Source organism: Plodia interpunctella, chromosome 12, assembly GCF_027563975.2.
Source record: "Plodia interpunctella isolate USDA-ARS_2022_Savannah chromosome 12, ilPloInte3.2, whole genome shotgun sequence".
In the NCBI taxonomy this organism is placed as follows: domain Eukaryota; kingdom Metazoa; phylum Arthropoda; class Insecta; order Lepidoptera; family Pyralidae; genus Plodia; species Plodia interpunctella.
Window position 1 is genome coordinate 3,491,713 of NC_071305.1, and position 17,247 is coordinate 3,508,959.

The following is a 17,247-nucleotide window of genomic DNA, read 5'->3' on the forward strand; positions in this document are numbered from 1 at the left end:
ACCGAAACAATAAGTAAGGACAGAAGATCTGTCTGGTCTAAGATTGCCTACGATGATTTGTTTTCCGACAAAATTGCTAGTGCTAGCCTCATAAGTTAAACTTTCCTAATATATGTATAAAAATAAAAGAAATTATTACACATACATATATTTATATACGATTCCATTAATTCGACTATTTTTTATACACGGATTAAGGTCCAAAACAAACTGTCAAATGTAACTGCAAATTCAAGTTAAATCATAGACAGAGAATGCTATAGATTTCGTCGATATCTTTGCTTTCGCTCATACAAAAAATGCGTACTATTATAAACACATAAACGGAACAGTGCGCTAATATGTTTTGTCCCTCACCGCGTGCTCGGTTTAATAACGCTTTGTATAATGTGTCGGGATGTTGAATACCCTAGCTAGCTCGTCGTCTTTAGTTTTCTTTGTGTTTGAGACGCGACTATTTACCTACTACTCTCTAATGAAAATACTGTACTTCGGCGTAAGACGTAAAGAATGAATTAATTCAGCCGAATTGGCATGTCTCGATAGCTCAGTGGTAAAAAGCACTGTTCCGGAAGCGGGTTCAATTCTCGCTCGATTCAAGAGTTTTTTCCTCATTATTATTTTCAAAAATAAGTTAAAGAGCGTGTACAACGAATATATTTTAAAACCTGCAATTCAAAGCAATTTCGAAATGGTTGGATAGTTGCAGTTGGTTTCACAGTCAGTGTTGGACCTGAATTTCCACATTTGCTTTGGTCTAATCCTTTATTTTATTAACAACATATCACTCAACCGACAATCCATTTCGCAGTCTACTTTTAGGATTTTATCGTTTCACAATTACATTTAGCTTACATTAGTCATATTGGGAATCAGTTCGATTTCCTACATTTATGCTTATATACAACAAAATTAAAAGTTAATACGATCCATAATAAATATTTCCATTCACTTTCATAGCAAATTGTCAAGTTGTCTTAGGAAGAATATAAGATGATAGCATACACGAGTACGTACATTTATAAAGACCCCACGTATTCCGCGAATACAAGTTTATGAACGACGAGAATAATAATTTACAAGCATTTTCAAATTAATACTTCATTGCTCGATGAAATTCATTGACGATCGAACGCACAAACAATTGATTGCCAACCAGAGGACACATTTATCGTTAGATTATTTGTAATTTACAATATTTCATATCATGCAAGTTAATCGTCATCGGAATCAATCCTACATTTCTCTTTCAATTTTTCGTACTCATTCCTCTTAATCAGATCTTCTTTTAACCTCTCCATATCACTGAGTAGCGAGCTGACTTTCACATCGGGAATATTCTCAGTGTCACTGTCAAGTCCCGAGTCGTCTTCCGACTTGGACGAGTCGTCCGACCTCTGTCCTTCTTCTTCGGATAAAGAAAGAGACAAACTACTTTCGCTGTCTGTTTGTTGGGCGTGCACTCTGTAGGCTTTTGGAACCTTTTCTTCTTGTTTCCGCGACCGTCGATTTTCGGAGGGGCTCCCGCGTCCGTCGCGGCGACTTTTCCTGCGCATGCTCTTTGCGATGACGCGCTTCTGGTGGTCCAGTTGGGGGAATAGTTCTGTCGACGAGAAACTGATATTAGTATACTAATGAAATTGAGGTGAAAAGAGAACTGTTTTATTTCAACCCAGTTAATGAGACGTGGTAGATAACAGTAGGGTCGGTAAGCGGTAAATAAAAACTCAGGATAATCGAAATTTCATAATATCAAGTAATAAAAAAACATTATTTATGCATTATTTAATACAGGCGTTTACCCAGCAGTGAGACTTAAACAGCTAGAAAAAATATACGTAAGCATTTTTGATAATTATTTAGCGATTTCTTGACAATATAAGGGGATTTTGCGACAATATGAACAAGAAATATAAAATAATAATGAAAGTCATACCATGCGCACATTTGAGCGCCTCCTCCGCCGCATTCATCTCGGCCTCCTGTATGGAGTGGCCGCGCGCGGCCGCCAGCCGACTGCCGCGGAAGTACACGCCCACCTCGTACACGCGGGTGTTCGTGGGGCCCAGGCATTTGATCACCCTGATAAATAAATGTATTGCCATAACCTATTCCATAATTTCAAATCACACAGATTGCGTTCTAAAATAATTAAAGGTTTTTTACACCAAACGAGCGCGATAATCGTCGTTTCCGCTTGTCACCCCCCAGCTTTGTCCCCGTCCGGTGTCGAGTGGTTGTTTTTATATGCCATTACTATAGCCAAACAAAGGGTATAGAGTGAGCATTCGCTTGGTGTGATGAATGAATAATGTATGTAATGATTCTTCATGGGATATTATATCGACAACACTATAGTTTATAACATTATTATAGATAAACAATCAAGAACCAGGTCGATATGAATCATTACAGTAATATGCTTATGGCTGAGGGTCGAGGTCATTAAGTGAAACGAAACACACATGACTTTCTGGAGAGATATTATTGGAGTAGTTTGACATTGCCTTCTCCATTTCACACACTATATAAAATACACACTATATAAATATCAACTATGTTTCAGGATGATTTCCTTCACTTGAAGCAAGTGGTGGTTGATGAAAATTACACAAACTCACATGGCATAAGTAGGTTACAAACCTTTCGGTTCACAGACTTATCCATTGGACCACCAACGCCTATGAGGCCGGCGCAAGATGTTTGTTCTATCCAAAATCCTATCCCTATCTGTAGTTGTAATTACATCCACCCCCATTATTAGCTATTTACAAGCTAATTGTATTTAATTTAAAATTTCTGTTTACTCAAGTTTTAAATACTTACCAGACCTAAAACATAAATAATAACATGACATTTTAAAAAATAGTCTACACATGATAAAAATGAATTTTGAAAAATTATGAAGTGGGGGTGGTTGTTTATCGGATCAAAAGTCATAGCATACTTATACCGCGCCGCTTGCTGCCCGCAATTGCATTGAATGCATTGAAATTGAGCTTTATAGCGCCTGCTATAGACATATTTTACATTAAAACACGAGAGCTGACAGCGAGCAGTCTGGTAATTTTTCGGTACCAGTGTGCTATGACCTCAAATCTCATGATATAACATTGTATTAGGAACAAGATTCAATAGAAACAAACCGAGATTTAGAAAAACCTCCAAGATGTATGTTATGTAAACAATCTTACTACATCTTTCTACGAGTTTTAAAGCAACATAAACTAAAAGTCCTAGGAAATTACTATTGAGGTTAATGTGTGGTTTGAAACTAATATTAATTTTTTGTTTAGAAAATTCATCAATAAATACTGTGAAGATTGTTTACATGTTAGGACTCGTAAGAAGAGACGGATTTTATAACGGACCAATGGCATGAAAGGGTCATAAAACAACAACATACATCATCATTAAATAGTAAACAATGTTGCTACCTGAGGGCCTACCATCAACTATTACAAAACGATTCAATTGTAGGGCAGTTCAGTTTAGGAACCTAAAATGAATCGCGTTATTTGGTACCTTCTAACAAAGTCGCATTTGAAAGGAGTCGTAAGGAGTGAATGAAATCAATTAAAAAAATATAAAAATTGTCTCTGAATCGTAAACCCCAGTAACAGTAGCCAAATGTAAGAATATACGAAATAAGGCTATACGATGTCGATATATTTTATCTGGTTTCAAGAGTTGCGTTCCGATATCAAATTCTTACCATTTTGGGCAAACAATACGCACTTTTTTATTACTTAAAATTAAAATGTATATTATTATCTTGATAAAACATAATAAAATAAAATATTTAAATTAAAATAAATGCAATATTATGCAGACTAAAAATTTGACGGTCATAACATCTAAACACAAAGTTCGGAACATAAAAACCGTACTACGAAAGAGTTTTCGTGGCAAAATTAGGAACTATCTATAACAGATAGACCATATCGTTGTTTTCAGCGACAGTAGCGCCACGTCTGTGGGACTTCTTTCGTGGAAACCTATCTGATGTAGTAACTTTTTTTGAATCGAAGAATATATGAATGTATATATAGCACCCGTGCGAAGCCGGAGAGGGTCGCTGGTTATGAATGTAAATGCTACCAGCATTTACATTCATAATAACGTACTTGTATAGAGGTAAGCAGACGTACTTGTATAGAGGTATATCTGGCTCGCCGCCCTCCATGGAGCGCAGCGTGAGGCAGCACTGCTGCAGCTTGGACTTGGGGTCGTTCCAGTCCTGGTTCATGATGAACTGCTGCAGCCGCGGGAACAGGCACGCGTTGCAGAACGCCTGGCAATATTCTAGGTTCTGCAACACGTCATAGTTCCTCTCGATATTACTAAATAACATAAAGGCACATTACGAAGAACCCTCTTACAATGAATTATACTATAGTATACCCCGTCTAATGTGAAAGTAATTTTGTTTGTTACTTCTTCACGCTGTATCTACTCAACCAATCATCTTGAAATTTTGCGTACATGTAGTTTGAAGTATGGAGAAGGACATAGGGTACTTCTCATCAAAAAAAAAACTCCTGCGGGAAATACATGCGGGCGGCGAAAGCTAGTTACAGTATAATTATATAATTTAGTATATTATAATTATACTTATACTATAATTTGGTAAGTATTTCGAACTGTGCGGGCCAACGACCAGTAATTTGCGAGCGTCAACAAAAATTTAGTTCGCGGCGGTCGCTTTCAGAGCAATTTCACATAGTGGCGTGTTCTCAGTTTAATTTTCTATCAATTTTCCGTTCTTAATTTTACTACATTTTCTGCTGCTGCTTTTGCACAAAAGGCTGTCAAAATCAATCCATGACATCGTGAATGAATCATCATCACTACATAATATAAAGCAAAGTAGTTTCCCGGTCTGTCTATTTGTCCCTAAGTATGCTTAGATTTTTAAACCTACGCAACGGGTTTTTCTATAGTGCTTCCTGAGGAAGATTTATGTGTATAATCCATACTAATATTATAAAGAGAAAATATTTGCATTTTTGTTTTTTTGTTTATAATGAATAAACTCAAAAACTACTGATTTTGATGAAATTTGGCACAGTGATAGACGAAACCTTCAGGAGTGACATACTCCTGACTCCTTTCTATTATGGTTTTACCCAAGCGAAGCCGGCACGGGCCACTAGTCCATTATAAAAATAAGTATTACCTTATCAATGAACAGTGCGCCGAGGAAAGCCTCCAACAAATCAGCCTTGTGTTTCTTAGTGGTCGGCTTCGCTTTAGGATTGTTGTATATCGCGTAAGCGGACATGTTCAGATCGTCGCACACCATGGCTTGTGTTCTGTTGTTGACGAGCGACGAACGGAGGAGCTGGCAACAAACAAATTAATAAATTAAATTCTTTTTCAGGCTAATAATATGGTTGTGGGCTAACTGATGTTAGTCATCATGTTAGTTAATGGGCACTGAGTTCAAGAAATGAATATTACATGTCTCATTATTCTCAACCAAATGTTGTACATTTGGTTGTTAGCTGTGACAATGACGGCGCGACGTCAAAACATGAATTCTCGTGACGTAATTTCACGTCAACACATATGACGTTAACTAGTTTGTAAGCCATGAGATTATAAAGGGCAATAGCTGGGATAGAAGTGGATGTAAACAGAAAAGGGTAGCTTTTGCCCAGCAGTGGGACCTGATAGCTACATAAAAAAGATTATATCTATTTAATTATAGACTAGAAATATTGCTATTGGGTGATTCTCAGAGCGTTTCGACCGCTGCGGTAGCGCTGTCATTACAATTTATCAAATTTTAACAAAAACAAGAATTAGTTGTACTATCTGAAATTAAAATAATTAATCTGTGCTATAGTAATGTCAGTTTTATGAATGCTTGATTTTGGAAATGATTCCTTCCTCAAGAAAATTGATGGATGGTAATGACAGCGCGGCCGCAGCGGTCTCGACGCTCTGAGCTCTGTCGACAACTCACTGACAGATGCCCCTCGTGGTGGTCCGGGAAGTGGCGGTAGAGCCGGTCGGAGACCACCAGCTGCAGCACCGTGTCCCCGAGGAACTCCAGCCGCTGGTTGGAACCCAGAGTCAGGTGTGTGAACCCGACCGATCTGTCTGTGAACGCTCGAGCCAATAGGCGTATGTGTTTGAACTGCACGCCTGAGGAATATAGAAAATAAATTGGGAAGAGGGGCCAATAATAAATGTGTTTTGACATACACAGGTCTTTCATAGCATGAGTTGTGCACCATGGCAATGGTTGGTTTGATACCGCATGAGTTTACGCGCCATATGCGTGTATTTTTGCAGTAATATTCCATATAAAGTACAAGATTATAGTTAAGAAAAACCCTATGTCAACTCAGCACATGTCGGTTCCTTCTTCGGCCATAATACGTTACAGCAAAGGTTACTTTTCCTACTTTTTCTTCTCCACTTTGCAGTCTTCGGCATCGTTATGTGTTAAATCATTGGCACGCACCTCATCCATGACGGCGTCATTACAGTTTAGGAAAACATCGTAAAGAAGAGAAGGACGGAAAACCATTACATTGTTATTGCCAATCGCACTATCGAAATATATGATGTTTTTTTTTATATACAAAATATCACAGACTTATATACTTACATATTATAAAACAACGTCATCTAACGCTGCAATCCGTCTGTTCGCGATAAACTTAAATACTAGCTAAAGATGGTAAGCTATAGAAACAGAAATAGATCGGCGGAAAAGTTTCGATATCGAACAAAAGCCAGGATATTTTTAGGCAAGCGTCGCGTTCAAGCAAGCATTATTGTAGTTAGAGTTGATTTTGGTCTGCAGAGACTAAACGCCGCTTATATACAGCATCGGCCAATAATATCGCCGATCGACCCGTTTTATACGACAGTTATATACATTTGTGAGTTCTTGTTTTTAAATATATAGTTCTTTTCGAAGACAAATGTTCCTTGTTTATCTATCGGTAGTCAGTACTGGGTAGTTTCACAATAAATATGAAATGTGTCAAAGGACTCACTCTCAGAACAGTAATGCATAGACAACCGTCATACATCATAAGTTGAGTATTCACCGATAGATTCCTCGAACTCCGTGAGTCTGCGTAGAAAGTCAAAGTCCTTGATGTATTTCCTGTCGCCGAGAGGCTCCTGCTCCTGCAAAGGATGCTGTCGCTCCTTGGTCCACACTTCCAAGAGATCTGGCTCGCTGTACCACAGAGCCAGGGAAAATACGCGGTCCGCCACCTACATATTTTTATATATATGAATTACTAGATGTTGCCCGAGGCTTCGCTCCCTTGGGAATTTTGAGATAAAATAGCCTATAGCAATCTTGTATACGTTTCTAATGGTGAAAGAATTTTTGAAATCGGTTCGGTAGTTTCGGAGATTACCAGACTCAAACATACAAACTCACAAACGCTTACCTCTTTATAATAATTGTATAGATTTACAGATATCTGATTATTGAAAGTAATTTAAATTATTTACTATTGCAAATTATTGCACGAAATACAATTGTGAATTATAAGAGACGCACTTAATCATTAGCAGTTCTTGTTATAATTCTTTTTTTATTATTAAACACGTGTACGCATGCGTAATATTATATACAAATATGCGTATATGGAAATATGCGTGTAATTCCATACAACCGTGTGGCAAAAGTGCTTTTTTTATTTTTGTTATTGGAATTTTGAATGCGTTTGATCTCAATCTAGCCAGATGGGAAGCTGCTTCGTGAACACTGAATTCTTATTCAGCGTGCCCTGCAAGGGCATTACTGCGATCGACGTGAAGGCTATAACGTAGTACCTGAAGCCCCGCGTCCAGGAACAGCGCCCCCATGAGCGCCTCGAAGCAGTTGGCCATCGCGTGCCGCATCACCACTTCCCTGCACAGGTCCGACCCGTGCGCGTACAGCATAAACTGCTCCAACTCGATGTTCTGATCAACAAATGTGAATAAAAATTTCTTTTTTTTTATATTACTGAACAAGCATGCATACATAGTCTATGACCCAAAGATGTTTAGTGACTAAACTTAGTCATATTTTTTTTATTCTATACATAATCGGAATCGACAAAGAAAGTCGATTTCAAACATCGAGTGTGAAATATAAATTTCCAAAGGGAAAAATGTAAGGAATTTTTTCTCACATATCGGAGCCATTGCTAATTCTTACTAGACTTTTTACCTTAGCCAGTTGCGCCAAATGCTGGTTCTGCACAATGCTGGCCCTGTAGGTGGCCAGCCCGCCCTCGGCCAGCCCCGGGAACATGCGGAACAGGTGTATGGACGACAGGAACTCCACTACCGCATCCCCCAGGAACTCCAGGCGCTCGTTATGTTTGATCTCCGACTCCGTCTCGCTGTGCTTGCCGAACCGGGACATTATGCTTATTAGCGTCACTATGCCTGCAGAAATGAATGTATACAATGAAATAAAAACGATACAAACATTAGTAATTTTTTTATTAAATCTATAGTGTTTCTCTTTAAATATATTTTTTTGCTTATATCAGTACTATTGTGCTCATTCAGGGTATAATGCTTTTGGTATTTTTGCAGATTTTAAGTCGTTAATACTTTTAATAGAACTACATTTTCGACACCGAAAATATTACTATTAATCATCCTATCCTAACTAATATTATAAATGCGAAAGTAAGTTTGTTTGTTACTTCTTCACGCTCTATCTACCCAACCAATCTTCTTGAAATTTTGCATACGTATATTTTGAAGTATGGAGAATGACATAGGGTACACACACTTTTCATCCCGGAAAAATAACTGTTCCTTTGGGAAATTTACGCGGGCGAAGCCGCGGGCAACAGCTAGTATCACTATATAGGCAGTAATAAGATTTAAAATGTCTACCAACTTACCCTTCTTCCTCGTATAATGAATCCTCCTGTCTCCGTACTCTGGCTGCCTGATCCCACAATTGGTCAAACTGTTCCGCGCGTGGTCAGGATTGGTTCCAAAGTTTTCTCTATAAGAAGGGTGGGTCAATGCCGTTTGAAGTAACAAACGCTGTTTGAACACGTAGTTGATCTTCTGTTCCAAGCTGTCCAGAGATTTGTGGAAGCGAAGATGGCGGACTAACACGGGGATTAACATCGCGTGCTGAAAATAATTAAATAACGTGAAAAAAACTGAAATGCTATATATATAGTGCTATATATATAATGCTATATATTTACTATATATATGATATAGTGTTATGCGTTATAAAAATAATATAAACAAACAATAATTAAACATCACTTTACTATCACTTGTGTTACTATAAGTATACATTTATCAATGTGCAATTGTAAATCCTTAAACATAATCTAACATTCCTAGCCTAAGAGGCAGAATATGTTGAATATGTACCTAATAACACCACACCGTGTCACCATATTGTAAGGAATAAATGACTTATCTGTTTATCAATCTTTGAGTATCAAAAATAATTTTTTTTTTTTTCAGAAATTAGACCTTCACATGCACTTTTTCACGTCAAATTGCTACAAACTACTGGCACTAGTGGTAAATCCACTGACTTGCACGACGTCGCACATGAGCCCCGTGGTGTGGAACCCGCGCGAGGAGATGGCGACGGTCACGTCCCTCTTCATCTTGGTCTGCGTGCGCATCTCCTGCAGCTTGGCCTCCTTGGCCGACAGCTTCTGGCGCTCCTTGTACGACGGCTTGGCCATGTTCGCGATCAAATGGCGGTACTTCACGTAGTAGCGCCAGGCTTTTTGGTATCTGACAATTTTTTAAGTGAGCTGTACTATATTATGTTTTTTTTTCAGATAAGCAAAGATTTCAACATGTTAGTGAAAACGACTATCTTTAGATGAAATACATATGTTAACATTGAATACATTATAATAACACAATATCTTGTTTGACTTTTTATAAAAAAATGTATAAATTCTAACTAATATTGTAAATGGGAAAGTAAGTTTGTTTTTTTGTTACCACTTCACGCTCTATCTATTCAACCAATTTTCTTTAAATTTTGCATACATGTAATTTGAAGTAATGGAAAGGACATAGGGTACCTTTCATCCCGGAAAAATAAATGTACCTATAAGAAATCCACGCGGGCGAAGTTACGGGCAAAAGCTAGTATTATATGTATAAATAAATATAAATATTATCATAGCTAATATTATAAATGTGAAAGTAAGTTTGTTTGTTACCGCTTCACGCTCTATCCTACTCGACCAATCTTCTTGAAATTTCCCACACATATAGTTTGTAGTATGGAGCAGGACATAGGTTACTATAAATTAGACTAACCTTACAACAACCCTTAGTGTTGACAAACCTTAGTGGATTCACTATGTTTAGTTAATTACATAATGTTTGTAAGATCTTTTATAAGATAATAAACTAAAAAAAAAGTAAAATAAGGGTGAGGGTAAAAAGCTAGTAATTATCAAGGGTCTCACTCGGGGTTCCCGGCGTAGCTGAGCTGGGGCGGACGGATGCCGAAGTGCACGATCTCCGGGAAGTGCGCGGCCGCGGCCGCGCTGCGGTCCAGCTGGTCCACGCGCACTGAGCACGGCTTCTTGCCCGGGTACGTCACTATCATGCCTGCGGGTGCCCACGTCGCTCATTTTTATGACTATTCGAAGCCCCTCATGTTGTTAGGAACAAATAAATTACTGTGATTTTGACAATACTAAGATATGACAAAATTCACCCATTTTTGTACACGCCCGAACGATACAAAATGACACTCTAACGTGACGTCAGCTTAATTATTGCGTTTCTGCTGATAACTTCTCAATAAAAGTTGTTTCTAAATTTTATTTTTAACGATGGTCGAATTTATTTCTCCGGCAACATTGTGTCAACAATCTATGAATTACCACAATGATCTCAAAATATGACTATATTATCTAGTGTATACATATTTTTCACAATTTCCTGATCTTGTCACCTACCCTATTCAAATACAGGGTTGTTTTTATACCAGCAACCTCGCAGAACTAAATAGCTAACATCGTAAACAACGACGTTTGTTTGGCAAGGTATGATAATTCGTAAAGTTTTACTTTCATACAAAAATAATTATTCATTCCAATGCCAAACACTATACGTGATTAACGGGCGGAGCAGTGTGTATGTATTCCTAAATACGTATTTCTTCTTCATGTATGAGCGAAATGAAAGAATAGTTTTTTTTTTGCCTACGTTCTTTGAACAATTAAATTTGTTGCATAAACTGAAATGTCAATATTCCTTATAATGATTACCTTTGATCCGATCAACAAACTTCTGCCACGTGTAGTGGTCCATGCCGTGCACGTCATCCAATGTCTCCGGTGGAATGAGCAGCCCACTCTCGTCTATTAAGTATTTTATCACTTCGCACATCGACAAAACCTGAATGGGAAAAAATAATTTCTAAATAAGTATGTGTTTGAGTACAAAATATTTTTATTATAGTGAAGTTTAGTAAAATTACGTAGCCGAGGATAGAGAGGTGCGGCGTATACTCCACCGACAAGAGCATAGATCTAAAATGAGAAGATAGTGAAGTTAGAATAACAACAATCTTTTATTAGTTTTCTCTTTACATTTAGTTATATTTGACAAACCTTTAGGTTCTTGTAGGCGTAAATCGCATGTATGTATGGCCCACTTGGCTTCGGCAAATCGGGATAAGAAGTACCCTATGTGTTATTCCAGGTTATTTTCTACCCGTGTAGCAAATTTCATAACAATCGGTCTTGTAGATAATTCGTGAAGAGGTAACAAACAAACTTACTTTCGCATTTATAATATTAGTTGGCATAATAATATCTAGCTATACTATAGAGGAGATCATTTCATCCTTAGGTGTGAATGAGAAATCAAAAAGATATTTCAAAAGACACCTATGATAAAAAAAAAACTTATTTTTGGTCCCTCATAATCTGATCTCTTTTACAATGTGTATTAAAAACAATTGTAAAAACTTGTGCAGAGTTATAAAAATGAGCCTATATTAGCGGAGTACTGACCTCGCAGCCCCCCTCGGGCAGGAAGCGCACGAACCGCGGCATGAAGTGGAACTGGGAGCAGCTGGTCTCCGAGCCCTTGCCGAGGTCCAAGTCCACCAGCTCCAGCAGCTCGTGGAACAGATATTCCTCTGAAATAGAACTACTATTACTACTTTTGGGGACGCCTGTGCAAGCATTTCACGCAGGAGCCACTATTACTTGTCTAACCGATAATTAGCGCCACCGCCAGACCGCCACATTTTACTCAATATATATTATTTCTTAGCGAAAAACAAAACTGCCACATTACATAATTTTTATTAGAAAATTATATACTTCTCCATATGTAGTCTCTTGAGTACACTGATTTGTGGACACTATGTGGTTTGAATTGGCTAGACCGATTTTGGTGACCACCATAATCAATTTAGAAATAAAAGAAATTATTAGAAATGTGATGGTGGCGCTGTCACAAATTGATAAAAATGCTGAAGGCGCGGTGCCTTTAGACTTTCATCTTTTTTAGATAACTAGCTACTGTCGGCCGCTATGCTCGTGGTAGCTTACAACGATTTACAGCACTTACACCTTAATAAGTTGTTTACAAAAATGTCACTTTTGACACAAGCTTTTATTGATGTCAGAGATCTTATTGCATTCAATATGTGACAAAAAAATATTTCCATGCAATAAACCGTTGAGTAGTTCCCACATCTGGAGCCGATCCTGGGTCAATCATCAGGTCATGCTTATCATAACAATGCATTGTCATCCAAACTAAACTTGTGTACAACATTTCAGCTCAACAGTTGAAGATATCTGCTTCAAAATTTAGTTGTAAGATTCTACCCGAATAGACATAGGGATATAGATACATTGCAAATAAAAGTATGTAAAAAAACACATTTTCTTGCGAAATAATGACATACCAAATATATCCAGCTCTTTAACAGTAAAGTTCTGCGGCGCCGGCTCTTCTACATACAATATCGTGTACTCTATATTGAACCTTATGACCTTGCACGTAGGGAGTTTCGCCAGTTTGTAGTGAGAGAACATCGAGAAGCCAGAGAATAGGAACTCGTGCTCGTCGTGAGCTATGATTGTGGGAGATTTTATCAGAAAGTTGGTAGGAGGCGACACTGTGATTCTGAAACGAGGAATTATGTTGATAATTATGCTATTTTGTATCAGGGTTAGTCCATTTTTATACTTCAGCTTTACAACAACAATGGTTAAATATTTTGATTCTAAAATTTAAAAAAATGATTCTATATTTTAAATTAGAAAATACATTTACTATTATTTTATTTTAAAACCAAAAACTTAATTAAGTCGTTTTGAGACATTGTATATTTCGATTGACATGTATAATTGTATATTTTGACATTAAATTTGACATAAAAATTTATCTCCCTATATCCGTATGTATGTATAATATATTTATATACTCTTATATTTAGGTTACACACTGCACCGTGTATCAATATTGATATTATATTCCATGTCAATCTCAACCTTGGCGTTGGCAAAATCATCGTTATGGCGAACGATGGAGCCATGAAACTTAAAAAAAAAACAACATTCAAAAAGAAAGAAAAAGTTTAAAATGTATATCAATATATTCCATGTGTTATAAGACACACATAAACAATCTGACCGGTAATGGTAGAGCTGACGCAGGTTGCTGCTGAGTGGGTCACACTTGGGGAAGACTTGTTCCCCCGCGTACACACCGTGCCTCATGCCGTGACGGCGGGCGCGGGCGCTGCAGCGACACAGTGGGCCGCCGTTCATCTCGCCTGTGTTATTGAACCTGCAATATTTATATCTAATCAATTCTTCCTCATAAAAATAAATTACTAAATTTTTACCAGTTTTCGAAGTAACGATAATTACGAAATGGAAACATGTGAATATCGTGAGCATTCCAGTTCTCCTAACTGAAAATTTGTTTGGATAAAGAACTTAAAAACCATAAATACTCTTTTAAAGATACACCGTTTTAAGACATGTGACACAAAAATAGGCTTTAAAAAATTTGACAAACATTGACAAAGGATAGGTAATAAAATACATACCACATCTCCGGATGCAGCCTCCTGGGATGACTTTGCTTGCGCTGCAGCTCCAACATGATTCTGTCAGTGTAACCTTGCAGGCCATCCTCGTCCAAACACTCATCACTCTCGGACGATGAAGAACTTCTTTCCTCCACTGTAAATTATGAAAACACATAGGGCTCGGGCATACTTTAGACTACTTTTCATATTAAGTTTGCCATTTATTTGTATGTTTTTACTTGCAATAAAGTTTAATAATTAATTTTGTTTTGAGCGGCAGAACGGCGTGATGTCGACACCTCGGACGAAAATATAAATCGCCAAATAAAGGGCACATCTAACCGCGAAGGTTGTCCTGCTTCTATATCCGTTTTTTATACCTTCATCCTTTTCAGCTTCACCAGCACTTCGGAAGTCAGCTTTCACGTCAATAAATTATGAATATCTACCTAAGTTGAATAAATAATTTTAAGTAAGAATTTTATTTTAAGTGCTAACATATACAAATAAAGACACTTACATCTATGCTTGCACATCTTAGTCTTTGGTGGCTTTAGGGGAGGTAGCTCGTCCACTTCAGGCCTGGCGTTCCTGCCCCTCTCGATGAGAACCTTGAACCCTGTCTCACACAGTTTCTCCAGTTTACTGGTTTGTCGCATGCTGCCGTCTTCACCCGCTTTATAATACAGTTCTGCTGGAGAACTTCTGTACCACATCTTGGAAACTTGCTAAAAACCGAAAACAAGGTTGTCTTAAAATATTCGAAACTCTTTCACTGGGAAGCTATATTATGCCTGAGTGATTTGGAGCACTTTTTATTCTGATATTCCTACAGGAGTGAAACCCAGTGAAGCTTTTACTATGCAGAAACATTTTTTACAAATAAAAAATTTCATATATAATTTGATTTTGTCACTCATCTTCACATATAAAATAGATTATTAAACACACAGCTTATAAAATAGATTATTAAAATGTCAAATATTTGCTGTGATTTACAATTGGTCACCTGTCCCACAACAACCCTGTTTGGAAATGCTATGTTTTCTATAATTTGCATAGGTATGTGTGCCTTAGTCGCCTCTTATATGACATCCAAGGAAGGATTTGGAGTATTCCTATTATAAGGAGTATATTAGTGTGTAGTAATTTTTATTTATTACCTCTTCTTCATCAGAATTGTGCTCCTTTGACCATTGTTCCATTTTCTCTATAAAATCCTCAGATGTCTTACAAAAGTTCTTCCTGTAAATTTATATAAAAAGTAAGAAAGGATGTTTTTTAAAAGCCTCCCAGCTTTGCACCTGAGGCAGATTCACATAAAAAAATCCATGCAACAAATTCCATAAAAACATTGGTCTTTATATTTTTTAAATGTCATTTTGGTATTTATTGCTTAAATGAAAACAAATACACAATTTTATATTATATAAAAACTTGCAAGCACACTGGTTGCCTGTAATAAGGCTGTTGCTAGCTAGGTGAAGGTATATGCATATAAGAGAAATTATATTAGAAACTGAACAAATTAACTTTAGCTTAAAGTTTTACAGGATTTTTTAAAAAGTAATCCTAGTGATTATACTCACCTATATTCCTCAAGAATCTTTTCACGATCAGTCATTGTTTTCCGAGGCATTGATCCTCGTTCACTCATTGACCTCCGAGACATGGACACATGCCTAGATCTTGGGGAGGGTTCTCTAGTGCGACTCCTGCTATGAGAATCTCGACTAGAAGAGTAGCTGTGACTATGTGATCTATGAGACCTCTCATCATGGGGATCATAGTGACTTGAACTCCTGTAATCCCTATATCGAGAAGAGCTATGTCTCCTCTCATATTCACGTCTTCTTTCATATTCGTACCGTTCTCTCTCATATCTCTCCATATCCCTTCCTCTATGGCTTTGCCAAGACGGACTCCTACTACTTCGACTTCTACTGCTGCAACTAGGGCTTCGAGATCTATAATCCCTGTATTTTGATTCTATTCTGTACCTATCTCTCTCCCTCTCCTTCTCTCTTCTATATCTATCATATTCTCTTTCTCTATGTGGAGAATATCTTGGCCCATGATATCTAGAAGTTGATGCGGCCTCAGAAGTTGTGTCAGATTCTAAATCTTTAAGACTTTGGTGGGATAGACTTGACGACTTTCCACTTGATGGACTAGAACTATTTACATCATACTTCAACTTTTCTCTTAGGGATGAATCCACATAAGTAGGTGGTCTGGAGTGGTAAGAATACTCCGCGGGAATAGGAGGGGGAGGGTAATGGGGAGCGACGGGCGGAGGAACAGGCGGTGCTGAGAATGTTATTGAAGGTGGAGGAACGTCCATAGGAGGCAGCATTGATGTTGAAAAATTTGTTTTTTTAGGTGGCGGTGGAGGCGGTGGCGGCGTTGGAAGTGGAAACGGAGGGGGGTGGGTAAATAGCTGTGGCGATGGACCACCAGGTATCGCTGGCACAGGTGGCGGCCGGTTTAGATTTGGAGGAGGCAAGGTATAATCTACTGGCGGACGCGGTACCGACATTTTTGAATACAATTCACTAGCACTTATACAGGCACGAACCGTGTCTCGATTAGTATATATTTAATAGATTAGTTAGCATTATTAATTAGGAAATTGCAACCATATTTCCATTTAATTATTTGTTTATTTTCAGTTTCAGACAAATAGGCAAAGCAGGAAAAAATGTCTGTAAAAATCAAAAATATTAGGTACGTATCTGTCAATGTCATCAATGACAACTGAACCTAAACATGACAACTTGGCGAATGATGGAGCCATGAGATTAAAAAAATATATTATAAAAAAAGAAGGTAAATAATTTAACAGAAATATTTTATTTTCCCATTAATAAAATAAAAACATTGATGAATGAAACCACCTCGCTAAATAATATATAAATCTGTGGAAACCACAATTCTCCATAGTCGCTTTCACGGCTAAACCACTGGGCCGATTTTGATGAAATTTGGAATAGATTAGTTAATAAACCGGGGTCAAACATAAGCTACATAAGTAGGCGGAGTTGCGGATAATAGTTATTTATATATATTTTGTTTTAGGAGTGAATAAAAATCATATAAAATAGGTATACAAATGTAATGTCAATTTTGGATATGGAATTAGTAGGTATTCCGTACGAAGTAATTATTAAATCCATGGTTTTGTCATTGGATATTCA

General features: G+C 37.5%; 1 protein-coding gene across 1 annotated transcript; it reads right to left on the reverse strand.

The window, feature by feature from the left end:
• Positions 1–135: 135 nt before the first annotated feature.
• Positions 136–16,786, reverse strand: drosha. Its single transcript, XM_053752842.1, has 19 exons — positions 15,640–16,786; positions 15,214–15,295; positions 14,571–14,778; positions 14,069–14,204; positions 13,648–13,803; positions 12,917–13,137; positions 12,009–12,136; positions 11,259–11,388; positions 10,449–10,593; positions 9,549–9,756; positions 8,886–9,126; positions 8,195–8,415; positions 7,813–7,944; positions 7,071–7,242; positions 5,972–6,153; positions 5,180–5,344; positions 4,152–4,312; positions 1,937–2,082; positions 136–1,603 (listed from the first exon to the last, which is right to left on the reverse strand). Exons 1-19 carry the CDS (start codon positions 16,587–16,589, stop codon positions 1,215–1,217), a joined length of 4,173 nt encoding a protein of 1,390 aa, XP_053608817.1. The 5' UTR covers positions 16,590–16,786; the 3' UTR covers positions 136–1,214.
• Between the last annotated feature and the right edge of the window lie 461 nt (positions 16,787–17,247).

Coding starts and splice junctions, on each gene's coding strand:
- drosha (XM_053752842.1), bottom strand. CDS start 16,589: ATGTCGGTACCGCGTCCGCCAGTAGATTATACCTTGCCTCCTCCAAAT. Junction 10,594..11,258: donor GTTTGTTGATCGGATCAAAG/GTAATCATTATA, acceptor GGGCACCCGCAG/GCATGATAGTGACGTACCCG. Junction 2,083..4,151: donor CCAGATATACCTCTATACAA/GTACGTCTGCTT, acceptor TTTATTTATCAG/GGTGATCAAATGCCTGGGCC.